General features: G+C 53.3%; 2 protein-coding genes and 1 long non-coding RNA gene across 9 annotated transcripts in view; 1 reads left to right on the top strand and 2 right to left on the bottom strand.

Annotated features, from left to right (window-relative positions):
• Positions 1-5,700, bottom strand: part of LOC309639053 — a 28,512-nt gene extending 22,812 nt beyond the window's left edge. For 2 of the 3 annotated variants that reach the window (XR_014251429.1, XR_014251431.1), the window contains exon 1: positions 4,913-5,700. This is a non-coding gene — a long non-coding RNA (uncharacterized lncRNA). Of the gene's footprint in view, positions 1-3,444; positions 3,597-4,912 lie in introns of all 3 variants that reach the window. The other variant, XR_014251430.1, reaches the window with a different exon arrangement.
• On the top strand, positions 2-9,903 carry PRRT3 (proline rich transmembrane protein 3). 2 transcript variants are annotated; one of them, XM_082415655.1, is made up of 4 exons: positions 2-3,148; positions 5,717-6,791; positions 7,003-7,158; positions 7,768-9,903. In XM_082415655.1, the coding sequence occupies exons 2-4, from the start codon at positions 5,774-5,776 to the stop codon at positions 9,525-9,527; spliced, it is 2,934 nt and encodes a 977-aa protein (XP_082271781.1). In that variant the 5' UTR covers positions 2-3,148; positions 5,717-5,773; the 3' UTR covers positions 9,528-9,903. The 2 variants fall into 2 exon arrangements, with proteins under 2 accessions (XP_082271781.1, XP_082271782.1); XM_082415656.1 differs by lacking the exon at positions 2-3,148 and adding an exon at positions 3,156-3,317.
• Positions 9,904-10,439: 536 nt separating this feature from the next.
• CRELD1 (cysteine rich with EGF like domains 1) lies at positions 10,440-18,634 on the bottom strand. 4 transcript variants are annotated; one of them, XM_082415752.1, is made up of 11 exons: positions 18,494-18,634; positions 17,770-17,962; positions 17,452-17,534; positions 14,894-15,004; positions 14,501-14,784; positions 13,672-13,848; positions 13,492-13,587; positions 12,511-12,594; positions 12,224-12,319; positions 11,886-12,020; positions 10,440-11,101 (listed from the first exon to the last, which is right to left on the bottom strand). In XM_082415752.1, exons 2-11 carry the CDS (start codon positions 17,941-17,943, stop codon positions 10,887-10,889), a joined length of 1,455 nt encoding a protein of 484 aa, XP_082271878.1. In that variant the 5' UTR covers positions 17,944-17,962; positions 18,494-18,634; the 3' UTR covers positions 10,440-10,886. The 4 variants fall into 4 exon arrangements, with proteins under 4 accessions (XP_082271878.1, XP_082271880.1, XP_082271881.1 ...); XM_082415754.1 differs by having other exon boundaries at positions 14,501-14,592; XM_082415755.1 differs by lacking the exon at positions 11,886-12,020 and having other exon boundaries at positions 14,501-14,592.
• Between the last annotated feature and the right edge of the window lie 2 nt (positions 18,635-18,636).

The raw sequence follows: 18,636 nt of genomic DNA, 5'->3' as shown, positions 1-18,636 counted from the left end.
ATAGAGAGCATAATAATATATAGGGTTGCTGTCAGGAATTAAAAAGAATAATGCATGTACGGTGTGCAGCACAGCTCCTGGCAGACTAAGCACTTGGTAAACAGAGCTACTGACCATCCCCCATAAGCTTGGAATCATTGCTGTCCCAGAGTCTCCAGGATGATGCTAGGAGCTCCTTTGAGAGACAGGATATTCCCCACCTACACCTGGCACCCCACGCTCCCCACTTACATTCACCTCCACCCTCAGTCAGTCTCCTCTTTCCACTGGATCAGCTTTCATCTTGGCCTCTGGCCAAAGGGATCATAATATCCCTTGCCTTTGTGTGTGATCTCAAAAGCCCTACCAATCCATGGTTTGGAAACACAATGGGATTGGGGCTCCTGGCTCCAAAGAGTCATCCAGGGTGCAGCCAAATGATCCTGCGTGGATTGGGGGGCTGGGCACTGTCAAGGCAGTGAGACTCTGCAGGGGCATGAATGGGTGGTCCACGCACACACACACTGCCCTCCTCGGGGGAAACTGAGGAAGGGAACCAAGCCAGCTCCAAGCCTGCTGAGGGAATCTCGACATCTCTAAGGAGACTCATTAGAGAGTTCACAGGAGGCACTGAGAAGAGGGACCTGGACCCCGCAGCTTCTGTAGTGGGCCCCTGGAACTGTCCTCCCACCAAGACTGCCCACAGGGGAAAAGACAGAGGTTCCTCAAAGGAAATTAGGATACCGTCAGGAAGAGAGATCTTGGACAATGCCAAAAAATGCCAATTATCTATTACATAGAGAATCAGGATCTAGATAACTTCCCACAAGATCAGAACAACTGGCTAGATCTAACAAGATAAAATAAACAACAAATAAATGTAGCATCCTACAGTGAGGGTCAAGAGACCAAATGCACACAACGAGATGAGGAAGACCTAGTCAATATTGGACAATAAAGTGATGTGGCTGCCAGAAACATTACTTTAGGGTGAGGTCATATTAATAGAGGAGTAGACTCTAGGAAAGGGGAGGTGAAAGTTCAGCTGTATTCTCAACTGGGTTCAGTTCCAAGAGTTATACTTTAAAGAGGACATCGTTGACCTGGTAAAAAGGAAACAGAGGAGAGATGTCACAATGGTGAAATCCCAGAACCCTGTCCTTCGAGGAAAGACTAAAAGAACTGGGAGCATTTGGCCTGGAAGGAGAAAATTCTAGAGAAATGAGAGATGACTTTACAATCCTGAAGGGGTTCCCACAAGAAAAACAGTAAAGCTGGTCAGATGATATGGTGAAATGGGAAAAGCCTGAACCCTCTCCCAGAGTCAGAGAAGCTGGATTCAGGCTCCACCGTTTATCAGCTACTAGGGACTGAACACCCTTCAAACTGCAACATGTCAGACACATCTAATGGCTGAGCATTGCTCTTCTGTGAGAGACGCAGGTAGGAAAACACTGGGAGGGAGATTTCAGCTCAAACCTAGGAAGGATCTTCTTTCTTTCTTTTTAAAATGATATTTATCATTCTTATCTCTGATCACAAAAGAAATACATGATTGTATCAAACATTGGTAAACAGAAAAGCAAAATTAGATAAAAATCGCATCACCCACTATTTACCTTCTAATATTTAGGGATAGGATAGATGATTGATTGATTGACTGACAGATATTAACAAAAATGGGATCACACAAATACTTATCTGAGAGAATTTAGAGTATCAGCATATAATGATGTATATATTAGCATGTAAGGATGCTTACTGCAGTATTGTTTCTAGGAGAAAAAAAAAAAAAGCTGTCAACCACCTGATTACTTATCAGTAGGGGAATACTGGGAACGTCTGCGAAACTAACGGTACATCCACATCATACAAAGCTGTGCAGCTAATTGAAAGAAAGGGTGGAGCTAGTATGTATCGCCTTCAAAATGTTTCCAACATATATCTGCTTAAGGCAAAACAAACTTATAGAATAATAGGCATAGTATGATCCTATTTTTGTAGAAATGCATGCACATATATATTTTATATGATGCAAAGAAAACAGAATGGTGTTAACAATGGGTATATCTGGGGGGCAGAGTTGGAGAGACCAAGGATAAGACAGTTCATGTGTTCTTTGAACATTTCTATGTTGCTTGAATTGGGACAATCAGCACATATTACTTTTATAATTCAAATGACTGAAATTTAAATAAATAAATAACAATCTACTCTGGACATGTCTCTATGCCATTAAAGATTCTACATCATATTTAATGACCACATGTATTCCTTGTGTGGATTCCTCTTAATGTGTTGAACCTAATGGTGGAAATTTAGTACATCAGGAGCTGTCCAAAGAGGGACCTGGAGCATTTTGACAGACAGACCTGAAAATGTGCAGACCCACTGACCTAACCATGCCTCAGGGAGGAAGTTATCTGATAGGTACACTAGTGCATGTGCACAAAGATGTCTATGCAAGAATGTCCTTGCCTCATTATTCCTGCTAGCAAAAGGCTAGAAACAATCTACATGTCCAACCTCAGGAACCAGATAAATAAAAATGACAGGCTGATCATATGCTGCAGTTCTCAACACTGAATACAAGAAATGAGATGGATCTGTAGAAATGTACATGGAAAATGTGCCAGGTTATATTGCAAAGTGAAGGGGAAAAAGGCAAGTTACAGAACGACATGTACAGTATGATCTCTTTTCTATTTAAGAAGTATATATGGCTGTGCCTTGAAAAAGCTGAAGGATACACATCAAGCTGTAGGTAGGATTTACCTGTAGGTCCGTATGTAGTATGTATGTAGCCCTATAAGGATATAGGTCTAGAGACATTAAGGAAGTGAGCTCCCCGTCCCAGGAGGTATGCAAGCAGAGATTGGCTGCCCCGTTTTCGGGGATGCTGCGGAAGTGATTTCTACAGCCCTCGAAGGTGACCTCAGTTCCCTTCTTAGCCCTGAGAATCCCTCAGAGAGGGGAGGTCAGCACTGGGAGAAGAACCCATCCCTAAGGGGAAAGGGTTAAGCGAGGATGGCGCTCCTGTGGGCGGGCTCCGCCATCGGCAGCGCCGGGCTCTGTTAGCCAAGTCTGAGCATCTCGGAGGATGCGGCGCAGCAAGCGGCTTCAGGGACGTGCGCAAGGTGAACGCGGGGGCTGCCAGCTCGGCGCCCAGGTGAGGAGCTGGACTAGGGAGGGGGCGATGGCGGGGCCCAGGCAGGGAGCATGGCCTGTAGCCCCCCTCTCAGGTGCGAGTGGCAGGGCCTGCACCAGCGCGCACCCCCCACCCAGGACACTGCGGGAAGGCGCGGAGCCAGGGGAGAGGAGACGGAGGAAAAGGAGAGGTAACCCGAGATGGACCAGCTCCTGGAGGCTGCCCTGCGGCGGCCCTCACCCTGCCCCCAGGCCGGCCTCTTCCCAGTCCCTGAGGGAGCGAGAACACCCCCCCCCACACACACACACACAAAAAACCTCTTCAGCAGCAGGAAACCAGGACTGTGCAGCCCCCTCCTCATCCGGAGGTGACTACATCTCTTGGATTGCGGGTGGTGAGCAGATGGTAGATGCTTATCACTGAAGGCCCAACTCTGCTGTCTCCTCCTCTGCAAAGCTTTTCGGACCCCCTGTGTAAAATGAGCCAATGCGGGTTTCACAGCCCCTAGTATGGCCATTTGCAGCCTGTGTGACCTTGGGCGAGTTGCTCAACCTCTCTGAACCTTGCTTTCTTCCCCTATGAAATGGGTATACCCACACCAGCTTGTTTTGGGAGGGGTGGATAAAATCGAGGACACGCAGCTAAGCTTAGCACAGGAGCCTAAGTGGGCAAGAGCTCAACACAGAAGTACTATTATTAACTAGTGCCTGTGTCAGGGCCCTTCCAGTCCTTCCCCCTCAGCTCACCACCACTCCCCACACTGGAACTGAGGCTTCTCTTTGGGTCCCCAGCACCTAGCCTGGGCCAGGAGCAGAGCATGAGCTCGGTGAATGTTTGAGAAATGAACTAATGAGGCAGATTGGGGAATGGGTTTAAGGGGTCTTTGATTCCCCCTGAAATTACCCACAAGCTTTGGTGAACCTGGACACTTCCCTGGGGAGAGCGCCTGGAGTTTTCTTTGGCTTCTCCAGGTGTCTGTGAGCCACCAAGGATCTTTGAGCACAACTGTTCCCCAGAGGGGAAGGGAACAGGGCCTCTGCCCATAAACACACCCGGGCACTGGCTCTCACAGCCCCTGGCCCCTCTCCTGGGCCCCCTCTCCTGGCCATGGGGTCCCGTCTTGCCTCCCGGCTCCATTAGGGACTCTCAGGAAGCGGCACCATAAAGGAATATCCACCTGGGCCAGGCATATGCAGTGGCTGGAGACAAGAAATAAAAGACGCAGACACAGCCCTTGAGAAGCCCCAGGAGGGTGGGGGAGATAGGAGATTATTATACTATGTGACTGGTGTGACAGGAAGGGGTGGAGGGAGTGTCAGGGAAAGAAATACTCAAGCTGAAACAAGCCACCATCATATCCTACCTGGATTTCTGCACTGGCCTCTCTCCCCCTTTTAAGACACTTCTCAGATCTCATGACTCCCATGCTTAACATCTCCATTGGCTTCCTGGGACACTTAGAATAAAATGCAGGTGCCTTGTCGTGGCTTTTGAGAAAGCCCCACCTTCCTGATTTCATCTCCCTCTGCTCCTTTCTCCTGCATCTGCTGTGCTCCTCATTCCTGCTGAAGGGCCTTTGCACTTTCTGTTCCCTCCTCCAGATGCTTTTTCTGGATATCATCAAATGGCTGACTCCTTCTTCCCACGCAGCATTTAGCTTAAATGTCACCTGAGTGGCCTTTCTAGCACTCCTGTGTAAAGTAGCCCCCCCCTTCTATCTCTTAACCCTGTTTTATGTTCTCCATAGCTCACCTTATTTAAAATTATTCATTGTCTGTCTCTTACCTAGAACACCAGCTCCATGAGGCCAGGCATCTTGTCAATCTTGTTCACTGTTTTATCCCCAAGGTTTGGCACATAGTATGTCCTCCAATTATTTGCTGACATAGTTAAGGGGGCTGGTGGGAAAGAAAGCTTTCTGGACAAAAGGAAAAGTAAAAGGGCTCTAATGCTTATTAAGCTCCAATTATGGGACTGGTCCATCCTGTGTTTTGTTATGTCTTATAAGAGCCCCTTTGAGTTAGGTACTATTATTATACCCATTTTACTGATGGGAAAACCATGATGCAGAGGGGAAAAGTAACTCACCCAGGAAATGGTGAAACTGGGATTGAAACCCAGGTCCCTCCTCAAAGGCACGGGCGTAGTATTTCTCTCCCTCTCCACCTCTCTGATATTTGACCTGGGCCCTCAAGAATAGGATTAAAAAAAAAAAAAAAAAGAATAGGATTTCAGCAAGTGAAGGAGAAGGGAGAGGGCATTCCAGCCTGAGGGAAGAGCAGGAGCAAAGGCATGGGGCGTCAGGCAGTTCCGTGGGTGTTGAGGGATAGGTGAGCATCCTGGTGTGGCCTTGGAAGGCCAGGAGAGGAGCTTATATTCTCTCCTGAGGGCGATGGGGAGCCATTGAAGGTTTTGAATTAGGGCAAGTGGCATGACCAGAGATGCAGTTTTAAAAGGTCACTCTGGGCAGCATGAAGAGGTTGAAGAGGAAGGGGCGGGTAGAGGAGGATTCTTCCTTTCTTTCCCACCAGCCTCTTTGGGGCAGCCATGGGAGACCCATCTTATGCCATCCCCCTCTCCTTTTTTTAGGCTCATCCCGTGAAGACTGGAAGCTGAGGGCTCCAGGCCCAGGCATCAGAGCGGACCATGGCTCCCAGCCCCTGGGGCTGTGTGTATGGCCGCCTGCTGCTGTTGCTGCTGCTGTCCCTGCGGGCTGGCTCTGCCCTGGGCCGGGGCCTTCCCAGGCCACTTGAGGACTTGGAACCACACTTGATCCCAGGAGCCCACCCCAAGGGCCCTGTTGGCACAGAGCCCCAGGCCTTTGACTTCTTCTGGGAGAAGCCCAGAGATGAGAGCCCCTGGAACTCCAATGTCCCCCAGGTCCCTGCTGAGGAGATGCCTGAGAGGCCCACAGACTCCCTTGGCCCAGCCCTGCATGGACCTAAAGCAGCCCATGGGGCGCAGAGAGAAGGACTCCCAGTAACTGATGACCTCCAGGTGGCTCGAGGGCCAGTTTTTCAGGGCTGGACAGGACCTCCTGAATCACAGGAGTCTGTGGAGCAAGAGGCACCAGCCCCCTATCCAGTGGGCACCCCCCATCTCACTTTCACCCCCACAACTCCCAGACTCCAACTCGGGCTAGCCACGGTTCCTCCCATCCCAGGGCAGCCTGGAAGCCAAGTGGGACAGCGACCACCTAGAGATGAGGGTCTTGTGGCCAAAGCCAAGATCGGGGTCTCAGAGACATCCCCCTGGGACCACAAGGGCCCTCCCCACACTCTTGCGCCACACCCAGGCACTATCATGAGGCCAGGGCTGAAAGAACAGGGTGGGAGTGAGGAGGACTTCCAGGAGGCAGCTCAAGGCCCCCTCTTCACCCAGCAGGATCCAGCAGCTCCTGATGTTGGCTCAGTATCACCAGCTGAGGCGGCATCCTCTCAGGAGCCTGGGTCCCAGCCAGACCTGGCATTGGCCAGAAGCCTTCCTCCTGCTGAGGAGCTGCCCATGGAGCTCCCCAAGAAGGCTGGAGGTGGGGAGAACTGGGAAGTCAGTATTCCAAGTCCCTCACCCAAACAGACTGACCTCCCTGATGTTAGGGGCTCATCAGGACCCCAGCCCTCAGGTCCCCCAGCCTCAGAGACTCCTAATGGGCAGCCCAAGCCAGGTGGGTATCAAAGTGAGGGTGCTGAGCAGGGCTGGGACGGGCAGTGTTCCAGGGCAGCTGGATGCCCCAGTTTCTGTGTGACCTCTGGTCCCTCTGGGTCCTGCTTTCCTCATTCTGGCAAATGAGGGTGATTGTGCCTCCCTCCTGGGGGATTAGATTTTGGGGAACGCTGGAGGGTCAGGCAAAGCAATGACTGCTTTTGTTATTTCAGAGATAGCAGCAATGAATGGAGCAGACCCCATCTCCCCCCAGCGTGTGAGAGGAGCAGTGGAGGCCCCAGGTACCCCCAAGTCCCTCATCCCTGGCCCTTCGGACCCTGGCCCAACTACAAACGGAACAGAGAGCCCTGTGGGAGCCCTGCAGCCAGGTGAGGGCATGGCTCGGGGGTTGGGGAGATCGGGTACTCGAATACCTAAGAACTTGTGTGAGGTATATAAGCGAGGGGTGGGGAGTGAATGGGGACAAACACCTCCTTAAAGGAAATGGCCAACAACTTCAAACAACTTAGGATAATAAACTACTACTCACTGGGTACTCTGGGAGAAGTCATTTGCACTCTGAGGGCTAGAAAATTCTTAAATATAAATTCTTAAGTATACATGGGTATATTTAGTGCAGTGATTCTCCAAGTCCCACAGTTCACCAGAGGAGCTTTTAAAAAATTCCAGTGCCCAGGCCCCAACACAAGGAATTCTGACTGAGTTGATCTCCAGGTGATTCTAATATGCAGTCCCCGTTGAGAGCAGGTGGCATGTTAAAAAAAAATGATAGGTCACATCCATTTAACACTTATTGGGTGTTGGGGACTGTGCTAAACATTTAATCCTCACCACAACCCAGTGAAGAGGGGTGCTATTACCATCCCCATTTTACAGATGTGCTTAGAAAAGTTAAGTAACTTGCTCACCACACCGGAGGATGATGGAAAATCAAAAGTACTTTTCAGAGGGCTATTTTAATATTGTTATTGTTGCAGATGAAGCCGAGGAGTGGCCGGGGCGTCCCCAAAGCCACCCCCCAGCGCCCCCTGTCCAGGCCCCCTCGACGTCACGCCGGGGCCTCATTCGAGTCACCACGCAGCGTGCCCTGGGCCAGCCACCCCCTCCGGAGCCCTCCGCCAGCTCCACGGCATCAGTCCCAGCCTCCAGCCCCCCTGCCAACGCCACCTCACCTCCCCTGCGCTGGGGTCCCCTGCGGCGGGTGCTGAGCTTCTCCTGGGAGCTGCACGTCTACGGGGTCGGGGTGCTCTTCCTGCTGCCTGCGTTGTTGGCACTGGCCTCGCTGGCAGCCGCCCCTGCGGGGCCCCGGTTGGCACTGGTGGCGGCGGTGCTGGTGCTGGTGGCGTCGGGGCTGCGGTCTGCCTACATGCTCACCGACCCCTATGGCTCGCAGGCACGGCTGGGTTTACGCGCCGGCCTGGTGCTCTACAATCTGCCCTTTCCCTTGCTACTCACCGCGCTGGCGGCCCTGACCCTGCTCGGCCTGGGCGCGGGGCTGCCACGGCAGCTGCAGAACCCGCTCCTCCTGGGAGCGCTGGCGTTGGCGCACGGCTTGGGGCTGCTCGCCACAGACCTGCTGTCGGCGAGGCCTGCGCTCAACCTCCTGGCTCAGGGCTTATCGTGCGCCTGGGGCGCGTCCGTGGCTCTGGGCACGCTCTGCCTGTGCCGTCGCCGCCTGCTGGACGGGCCGAGGGGCTGGGATGCCAGCCCGGGCCCCAGGCTGCTGGCCGTGGCGGGCGCGCTGGGGCTGCTGGCCAGTGGCTTGCAGCTGGCGGCCGCGCTCTGGCTGTACCCGGGCCCCGGCCGGGTGGGCCACTTCTCGTGGGCCTGGTGGGGCGTCCACTTCTGGCTGCGCCTGCTGGAGCTGACGTGGGCGCTCACCCTGGCGCTGGCCGCTCTGGCCGCCGCGCGGCCCAGGCCGCCCACAGAGCACGCCTGCTGGGCTAAGCTGCTGCGCCTGGCGTGCCCTACGCCCTCCGGCAAGAGCGAGGTGCCCGAGAGGCCCAACAACTGCTACGCGGGGCCCAGCAGCGTCGGCGCAGGTACCCTGGACATTAGCAAGAGCCTCATGCGCAACCCGGCGGAGGGTGGGCCTCCAGCCACGCCCAGTTCAGGCGCCTGGGGTTCGGCTGCGTCGCTGGGCCGCGGTCCCCTGGGTGGCCCGGGACCGTCCCGCAGCAGCATGGGGCCGGCGCCATCGATGAGCGAGCTGGACCTGCGGCCGCCATCACCCATCAACCTGAGCCGCAGCATCGACGCCGCGCTCTTCCGAGAGCACTTGGTGCGAGACAGCATCTTCCGGCGCTGCGGCCTCCGTGGCCTGGCCTCCCCGCCGCCCGGGGGCGCGCTGCGGCCGCGCCGGGGCAGCCACCCCGACGCCGAGCTGGATGGCGCAGGTTCTTCGCTCCTCCGCGGCCGCAGCCGGTCGCTCAGCGACGTGCGCGTGCGCGGCCCGGTCCCACCACATGTAGTGGACGAGCCTGTCGGGGCGGCTTCCGGCAGCTCCGTGGACAGCTTCTCACGGGGCTCGCTCAAGATCAGCTGGAACCCCTGGCGCCACGGGCTGTCGTCGATGGACAGTCTGCCCCTGGATGAGCTGCCCAGCACGGTGCAGCTACTGTCTGCCCCAGCTCCTGCCCCGGGTCCCGCCCGGCCCGGGGAGCCCCAGAATGGGATCCAGCCTCGCTGCAAGCCCGGGGACTCCCGCAGCGCCTCCAGTGACACCATCGAGCTCTGAGGGGGTCCAGAAACTCAGGACCAGGGCCCCGCCCTCGATGGCCCTACCGCGGCATGACCTTCTGGGATGCTGAGCATTTGAAAAACATTCCGGGAGTATTCCTGGGCCCCAACTGATTGCAGCCTCCGGAGACAGCCGGACACGAACCCACCCCCACCCCCAGATTTTTGTTTTTTAAAATATCTCTATTTTTTAGCGGGTATTTTGCACAGAGGCCGTGACTTATGCAGAATACAGGGTGGACATGCACGTATTTGGGAATGGGGAACAGGGTCCAAATGCCCTAACATCCCATCCAGACTCTCCAGTGTGAAGATGAGGCTCGACTGTCCAGACTGTCCTCTTTGTGCCAAAGAAATAAACCCTTAGGACTTGGCTCAAGCCTCCCTCCAGCCATGCCAGGATCCTGTTTAGAGGAGATACCCACCCCCAGTGATTCTAAGTCCTGTGTTTATTGCGGAGGGGAGGACTTCCAAAGGAAAGGGCCCTCAGCCCTTGGAGGCTTTAGAAATAATGGCTATCAATATTTCATGGAACATCTATCTGCTGTACACTGTCTTCAGCTTTTCACATCCATCACCTTAATTCTCACAGTAAGCCTGAGTGGGAAGCGTTATCATGCCCATTTTATAGATGAGAAGAGTGAAGTTCAGAGATGAAAGTCATTTGTCAGGGTCCTTTGGCAAGTGATAGCTGGTACTGAACTGAGAAAGTTCCACTCCTAAGCCTGGTTCCTCCATCTCCCTTCTCTTAACACTACTTCAGGGCCAACCCTCTCCTTTGTCCTCCTGCTGCTCCTCCATCAGGATGGCCCTCAGTTTCCCAGGGTTTTAGGAAACTTCCCCAAGGGTGGAGGGGCTCTCAGTAGCTTAGGCCAACCCACGGTGGGTGGGGGCAGGTAGTAAGACAAGCTTCTCCATTTTCCAAGACCTTTCTTTATTTCCTGAGATGAATAAATAAATCAGTGGCTGAGGGGCAAGGGGGTGAGGACAGAACAGGAGCTGACAGCATGCAGCTGGCAGGAGGGGGTTGTGAAGGGATGCGCCCCCCCCCATCCTGGGTAGGGGCCAAAGCTCACTAGCAGCCACAACGAGGAGACACTTTTTAAAAAAATTCACAACACTGTGAAGGCTGACCAGTGCCCCAAGGCCAAGATCTCGCGGCACCCACCTATAGGGCTACTTTTTCACCCAAGGGCCGCACCTGCCCAGGCCCAGGTGTCTGGGCTGCTCCATAAGGAGGGTAGAGGGCGCTTACCGCACTCTCACAAGGAAAGCAAGTGCCTCAAGTGTCCAGGTGGGAGAGTCCCGACCTTGGGGTCAGCCTGGGCAGGAGGAGATGCTGCAGGTGTGGCAGGGATTATCTGCCCTTGATGAAGCCCTCCAGCACACGGTCACTGCGCTCTGACAACCAGTAGCCGGTCATGGCTGCCACAGCCCCAATGAAGATGGCGGTGAAGACCAAGTCACCCTTGGCAGCCAGCGTGGCCAGTGCACAGATGATGACACCGAAGAACATCTGCTGCAGCACCACCAGCTCGTCCTCTGTCATCTCCGAGAAGAAGCCTGCTGACTCTGGGCAAGAGAAGCGCCCGTCACTCATCCCCTGTTCCCGGAGCCTCCCACACACCTGATCATCACTGCCACACGCCTGCCTGGCATGCCAGCACACAGTGTCATTTACTGCTGAGAACAACTCCAAGACGGGCATTTATTATCCCTGTCTTACTAGATGGGAAACTGAGGCGCAGAGAGGTGAAGAGGTTTGCCCAAGGCCACGCGGGAGAGTTGGGTCAGAGCATGTGTACTAGCCCCGCTCCAGAGCCACAGTGCCTGGATGTGACGCCCAGCTCTGCCACCTGCTTGCCATGGGGCCCTGGACAAGTTTTTTCATCTCTCTGTGTCCCTGCTTCCACTATGCAAGATGGGGATGAGAATAATAGCTACAGCACTGGATTTGTTTTAGGGGTGAAATAAGTTAATACATGCAATATGCCTGGAACAGTGTGTGACACACAGGAACTGTGGAAGTGGTCACTATCGTCATCACTGTGATTGTCCTTCGTCTCATCACCCCCACGGCCTACAACAGTCCTCAGGCGGGGCAAGGGCAGATGACAAAGAGGCTCGGGGGGCACAGAATGATTTGACGCCAAGTCCGATTTCCTTTCTACCCTGGGAGGTGTGAAGCCACCCAGGGGGTCAGAGGTGGGGTTCGGGTCGCAGAGCAGCCTCATGAGGGCTGGGTGGCAGTGCAGGTGGGCCAGGGCCTGCAGCTGCCTGAAGGAGGGGTTTGCCTGCCCTCCCCCTGGATGAGGACCTCCCCTCCCCAGGTTTCTGGGGCCGAGCTGGGGCTCACCTGGGATCTGCTCCTTCACACAGATGCCCTCAATCTGTTTGTAGCCCTCGGCACAGACACAGCGGTAACTGCCCTCGGTGTTCTCGCATTGCTCGTTCTCTCCTGGACACACCGCCATCTCACACTCGTCCACGTCTTGACGGAGGCCAAGGAGAGGTCAGAGCCCTAACCGCCAGGGTCCCACAGGCAGCACCCCTGACTCCGGTCTCACTCACATCCTGACACGCGCTCTGTGCTGACCCAGGCAACATTCCACCCTTCCTTCCCACACCCCGTCCATATTACGGCCCCTGTCAATTCGTGGTGGACAAGGTGCTCCCAGGTGGCAGGACACTCACCGAGACACTTGGAGCCCACCTGCTGGTAGCCAGGGCTACACTTCTTACAGCGGCCAGGCCCTGCCCCCATGCAGCCCAGGCAGGCCTTGGCACAGTCTGGAGAAGGGAGAGGACAGACAAGGGTGCGAGCTGCCCACAGGCCTGGGGGAAGCCCTGCTCCAGAAAAGGCCTAGGGCGGGGTGGGGGGGTGGTGCCGGCACCTGGGAACGCGGCAGTTTTTGGGGAAAGGCATGGAGCAGTTCCTCCTACCCTCCCCACACCCCTCCCCCGCAGGAGCAGACACTTACCTCGGCACTCATAGGAGCCCTCCGTGTTCACGCAGAACTGGTCGGCTCCACAGCTGGCTCGCTCTGTGCCACACTCATCAATGTCTGCAAAGAGGCCGGCAGGGTGGGGATTTCAATCCCTATTTCACTAACAGGGAAGCTGAGGCCAGGGCTGTTGGGAATGGACCTGCCCAAGCTTAAACAGTGTGTCTGAGACTGCAGGCTGTCCACCAGCACACATGCAGAGGTGCAGCTGGACTCAGGGCTGTCCAGCTAGAGACTGTGTTTTTCAATCTGCCTTGCAGCTAAGTGTGGCCTTGTGATTCAGTTCTGGCCAACATGTTGTAAACAGAAGTGATGTGCTCCACTTTTCACTTGGCCTTAATACAACAGACTTGGATCCTCCGTGCACTTTCTTCTCTTTCGCACTTCCTGAATACCAGGTCATGATACATAGAGGTGCCCGTGATCCAGCCTCAACACCCAAGGGGATGACTGCCCAGTAAGACAGAATGAATCTAGGTCTTTAATGACTACGACAAGCAGAGTTTTTCTGCCAGTCTGGACCACTGGCTTCCAGACTGTGATATGAGATGAAAATAAACCTCTAAATTCATTAAGCCACAGTCTTTGGGGATCTTTCTGTTACAGCAGCTTAGCCTTTACCCTCGTCTCGAACACAGGTTTCCAGACCCCAAGTTCAGTATGCTCATTCCCTGGGTTAACCCTTCTTCAATTTTCGAGACTTGACCCAAGTGACACCTCCTCCAAGAAGGCTTCCCTGATTCCCCACTACCACTGAATTGGAAGAGAGACATTTCTCACTGTAAAACGATCAGTCTATACTGTAAGCACCTGGTTACTTTTCTGCCTTCCCAGCCAGGTTGATATCTCTATGCAGATGGGGACTGGACTGGTCTAGCCCAGAGATGTGTGTGTTGATGGGGGACCAAGCCCAAGACCCTGCCCACCCCTCCAGACCTAGGGCAGGGTCCCACTCACCTACACACTTGAGGTGATGCAGGGCCCAGCCCTTCTTGCACTGTAAACAGTTTGATTCCTCAGGTCCTGAGCAGAGGGCACAGGGGCCAAAACAAGCTGGGTGGAATGGGGGAAGTATGAGGGTGGGCAGGCAGGTACCCCACACGCCCCTGCCCAAAGCCACGCCTCTTGGCTACCTACCAGAACATACCAGATGGCTGGCATTGCGCTCCGCCTCAAAGTAGCCGAGGCCACACTGGCCACAGGCCTCACCCCCATAGCCGGCTTGGCAGTCACAGTGCCCGCTGCCCCCTCGAGTTCCTTCCCCTTCACACTGCCCGTAGCCACCGCAGGGCCGCTCCGCACCCCCAGGACAGGCTGTGGGCAGACACCAAACCGGGTGGGATCGTAAATACAACCTTGTACGTAGAGAACATTTTCCCCATATTAGTAAGCATTTTTGGAGAGAAAACAATTTTAACGACATCATAATATTTTGTCATAAAACTGTATGAAATTTACTTAACCAACACCCCATTGTGGAACAGTTAGGTTATTTACAAATCTTTTGTTTTATAAAAACTGAATTGACCATCTTTGTTGCTAACTCTTTATATCTGCAGCTTTGAGAGAGATTTTTCTATAAGGGGCTGGTAGTTAAGTTCAGCTCCTGCCTCAGGACTGTGTGTAGAAAAAGGTGGTGACAACAGGGCCTTCAGCAGCACTTGCCCGTCCCTAGGAAGGTCACCTTAGTCCAGACATGGGAAATGCCTGGTGGGGGGGCGCATTTCTTAAATACATGACAGAAACCACGGCCGCATCTGACTCATTCTAACCCCGTATCCTTTTTCAGAGCCGTTCCCCATGGATTTGTTCATCTCACCAGCCCTGTGAGGCAGGCGAGAACAGAGGTCCAGAGAAGTGATATGAGCAGCCTGAGCTCACACAGCCAGCCAGGGGCCGAGCCAGGACTGGATCCCTGGCCCCAGCAGTCCCCTTCCATCCCCCAAGAGGAACTTGAAAAACTCACGAAGGCAGGAGGGCCCAAAGGTGCCTGAGGGGCAGCAGAGCTTCAGGGAATCTGAGCAGAGCCACTGGAAGAGGTCTGGGGCTTCCTGCTGCCTGAGGCGGAGGGATGGTGAGGGGGCTGAGACAGTGTCAGAGGTGCTGCCGTCTCCCGCAACCTCCCACAGGATCTGTGATACAGCCCATCTTGGGCGTAAGACCCATAAGGCTGCCCTTTCCCCGTCCGACAGAGGGGCAGTCTGCAGCTCAGCGTGAGAGCCTGGGCCCCCCAACAAGTCCTCAGCACACCTGGGTTTGGAGGAAGGCGCTGAATGAGGACACAGCCCCTAGCTCGCCACCCTCTGCCTTACCAGCCGGCCCTGCCTGAGCCCCTCCCAGGAAGGCCCCCGCTACTCACTTGTGAAACCACCAGCTCTCCACCAGCTCCTCACTCAGCTCCAGCAGGCGGTGGCACTCGAAGTCCGACTTGCTGCACACGCCCTCGAGCACCTCTACCAGGCGGGTCTCACTGACCAGACAGGGATGGGTGGTAGGAACACACTCCAGCCCACCCACCACCCTCCTTACAATCTCCCCCCTCCCCACCTCGTGCCAGATAATGTCAAAGGCCAGAGGCCACAATGGAAGGGGTATTGGTTTGGGGAGACCTGGGTTCCAATCTACTGGTGTGACCTTGGGCAAGGAACTTAACCTCTCCTGAATGTGTTTTCTCATCTGTAAAATGGGGACAATGGCTCTCCTGTAGGTTGGCTGGAAGATAGCTCAGTCCCTGCATCTGTACAACAGAATATAATACCCCTGCTGGGTAGATGTGGTTAAAAATATATCATATAACAAGTGTTAGCAAGGATGTGGAGAAACTGGAACCCTCCTACATTGCAGGTGGGAATGAAAACATTTTGGCAGTTCCTCCGTAAATTAAACATGGAATCACCACATGACTCAGTAATTCCACTCCTGGATACATACCCGAGAAAATGCAAAACAGGTGTTCAAACTTGTACACAAATGTTCATAGCAATACTATACACAGTAGCCAAATGGTAGAAACAACCCAAATGTCCATCAACTGATAAACGGACAAACAAATGTGATCTATTCATACAATGGAATATTACTAAGCCTTAAAAAGGAATGAAGTACTGATATTTGTTACAAGATGGATGAACCTTGAAAACATTATGCTAAGTGAAAGAAGCCGGACATAAAAGGCCATATTGTATGATTCCAACAGAATCAGCAAATCCATAGAGATGGAAAACAGATTAGTGGTTGCTAAGGGCTGGCAGGAGGGAGAATGAGGAGTGACTGCTCAATAGGGATGGAGTTTCTTTTTGGGGGGATGAAATCAGTCTGGAACTAGATAATGGCAATAGTTGCAAAACCTGAATATACTAAATGTCTCTAATGGTAAATTTTATGGTATTGCATTCTACTACAATAAAAAAATTTTTAAAAATACATTTACACATAAAATGTATTATATTATATATTTAAAGGGTCTGGCACAGTGCCTGGCATATAGGAGGTTATTTAAAACAAAACAAAAAAACAGTAACCACTATAGAGCTATAAGTGCCCTTAGGGTTATTTTGGTCAATCCCCTCATTCCCAAATGAGGCAACTGAGCCCCATTGAGGGAAAGGAAAATGACCAGTGTTATGTAATAACAAAACTTTTATTTCTAGTATGTATCATAGTTTAATCCTTACCACAATCCTATGAAATAGGATTGGCATTAATAATCCCGTTTTACAGATAAGGAAATTGAGGATCAGAGAGGTGACCCTAAGGTACAAAGGGTCAGAAATGACAAGCTGGTCTAATTCCAGTTTGACTTTGAAAAGCTAGAGGCCTAGGAATCAGGCCTCTTTCTCCCCAGTTTGACTTTGAAAAGCTAGAGGCCTAGGAATCAGGCCTCTTTCTCCCCAGTTTGACTTTGAAAAGCTAGAGGGCCTAGGACTCAGGCCTCTCCTCTCAATAAAATCTCATCTTCTCCCCTGGCTTTATACACTGACTATACGCTGATAACTGTCAAATTCATGTTTCCAGCCCTACTTCTACCCTGAACTCCTGACTCCTAAATCTAACTCTACTTGACTGTTTAACAGACATCTCAGCCCAACATGTTCAATGAGAACGTCTGATTCCAGGCCCCCCCAGACCCGTTTCTCCCATCTCAGAAGACAGTCCCATGATTCACCCAGTTGCTCAGGCCCAAAACCTAGTGAGCACCTTTTATTCTACTTTTTCTCTCACACCCCATAATGATTCCATCATCATGTCCTATCAGTCTATCTGCAAAATATACCCAGAATCTGACCCCTTCTCACCAGGTCCACCACTACTGTCATGCCTAGACTGTGCACTAGCCTCCCAACTGGTCTTCCTGCTCCTCCACCTTGGCCCCCTATAGTCTGTTAGTGTAAGTGACCTTTTATAGGTATAAATAATACCACATCACTTTCCTGCTCCAAACCTTCCAACGACTTCCCGCTACACTCAGAATGAAATCTGAATGCCTTTCTGTGGCCTTCAATGCTCTCTGCCTTCACCTTCACCACTCTCCCTTCTGCCCACTCCAAAGCCAGCCCCTTCTCAAATACACCAAGCTCAGTCCCGCTCTGTCCAAAACCCTTCCCCGACTGTCGCACAGTTTGCTTCTGCACCTCAGGTCTCTGTTCGAATGTCATACCTTGAATGCCATGCCTCCCACCATTCTGCTTTACTGTTCTTCACCTGATAAGACATTATTTACTTACTTATTCACTGTTTCCTCTACTAGAATAGAAGCTTCTTGAACAAAGAATTCTGCTTGGCTTGTTTAGTGCTGTCCTATAGGTATTCAGTAACATTTGTTGAATAAGTGCTCCCCAAGTGTCTCTAGGCTTCCACCAGCAGAACACAGATTGGGATGTTAGATATACAAATCCACCCCTCCAGCCCCTTCCTTACCTGTCTTTGTATTTGGACAACTTCTCTTCCTCCCAGGCAGTGTTTCCACCTCCAAAGTTATCCCGGATGGTTCTCTCCAGGCCCTGGAAATGGAGAAAACTAGTAATAGCTAAGTACAGTGTCTGGCACATTCCAGCACTTATATTTCACTGACCAGTAAACTGAGGCACAGAGAGGCACCTACCCAAGGCCATACAACCAGTAAGTAACCAAGCTGGGACACTTGAGTCTATGCAGACTTGTATGCCAGAGCTCCCAGCTCTCAACCCCTGTGCTATAGTAGCTAGCCCCCTCCTCTTACACTGCTGGTGCACCCACCTTGTTGAAACTGTCGACCAGTCCCCGGCAGGTGTGACATGGATGGGGCTCAGTGGGGGAAGAAGACTTGGGAGGCGGAGAAAGCTGGACCCAGACCGGTCCTGGGAGGCCAAGGAAGAGGCTCAGGCCCCAGAGCAGAGCTGGGGCTAGGCCCCTCGGGGCCCGTGGGGCCATCTTTTCCCAGGCTGGGGACCTGTAGACAGAGGACATGGGGAGGGTTCGCTGGAGGAGCCAAGTGGGAAAGAAAAGCGTGGGTTCTGAGGTGCCGCGGGTCTGGGAGTCCAGATCTGTGTTATAAGAAAAGAAGGTCTAGACTGGGGTAAGGCAGAGGGAGGGGAGATAGTTGGGGAAAGGAGCCTATTCTGCAATTCCTGGACGGGAACAAGTTATCCTCGTCACCGCGGGGGAGGTGGCCTGGATCCTCGGCAAGGGAGTAGGAGTCAGCCCATTGTTTTAGGGTCGGGATATGGTTCTTAGGGGCTGGATCAGCGGAATTAGGGAGAATGGATCAGATTCCTAAATATTGCGGGAGAAGACGTCGGATGGACGGTCTTGGGGGGAGGAGTCCGGAACCCCGGTCTGGGGGAGGGGGGGAGGAGCCCGGATCCGGATATGAAGAGAAGGGGTCAGGTTCGGGGTCTGCAGACTGCAAACGCACGGCCCCCGAGCGGGCAAGGAAGGATCCAGAACCACGTAGGCCGCGGGGGAGGAAGAGAGAACCCACCCAGCCCGCGGACGCCACAAGCCCAAGCTCCTCAACGCCGCTGCTACCGCCGGCTGCGTAAGACGTGCGCCCTCCGCCGGCTCTGCAGTCCAGGGGGCGGAGCCCGCGCCACAGCCAATGGTAGCGGGCCATGTGCCATTGCG

The sequence above is a fragment of the Balaenoptera physalus genome, assembly GCF_965194825.1.
Source record: "Balaenoptera physalus genome assembly, chromosome: 11".
In the NCBI taxonomy this organism is placed as follows: domain Eukaryota; kingdom Metazoa; phylum Chordata; class Mammalia; order Artiodactyla; family Balaenopteridae; genus Balaenoptera; species Balaenoptera physalus.
Note: the sequence above shows the minus strand (reverse complement) of the source record. Positions and strands in the feature narration are given on the sequence as shown.

Excerpts from the sequence above, each read along its gene's own strand:
- PRRT3 (XM_082415655.1), top strand. The coding sequence starts at position 5,774 with ATGGCTCCCAGCCCCTGGGGCTGTGTGTATGGCCGCCTGCTGCTGTTG. Across the intron at positions 6,792-7,002 it reads TAATGGGCAGCCCAAGCCAG|AGATAGCAGCAATGAATGGA; the intron begins GTGGGTATCAAA and ends TTGTTATTTCAG. Across the intron at positions 7,159-7,767 it reads TGTGGGAGCCCTGCAGCCAG|ATGAAGCCGAGGAGTGGCCG; the intron begins GTGAGGGCATGG and ends TTATTGTTGCAG.
- CRELD1 (XM_082415752.1), bottom strand. The coding sequence starts at position 17,943 with ATGGCCCCACGGGCCCCGAGGGGCCTAGCCCCAGCTCTGCTCTGGGGC. Across the intron at positions 17,535-17,769 it reads TGGTCGACAGTTTCAACAAG|GGCCTGGAGAGAACCATCCG; the intron begins GTGGGTGCACCA and ends CTCCATTTCCAG. Across the intron at positions 13,849-14,500 it reads CTTTGGGCCCTCCTGCCTTC|CCTGTCCTGGGGGTGCGGAG; the intron begins GTGAGTTTTTCA and ends GTCTGCCCACAG.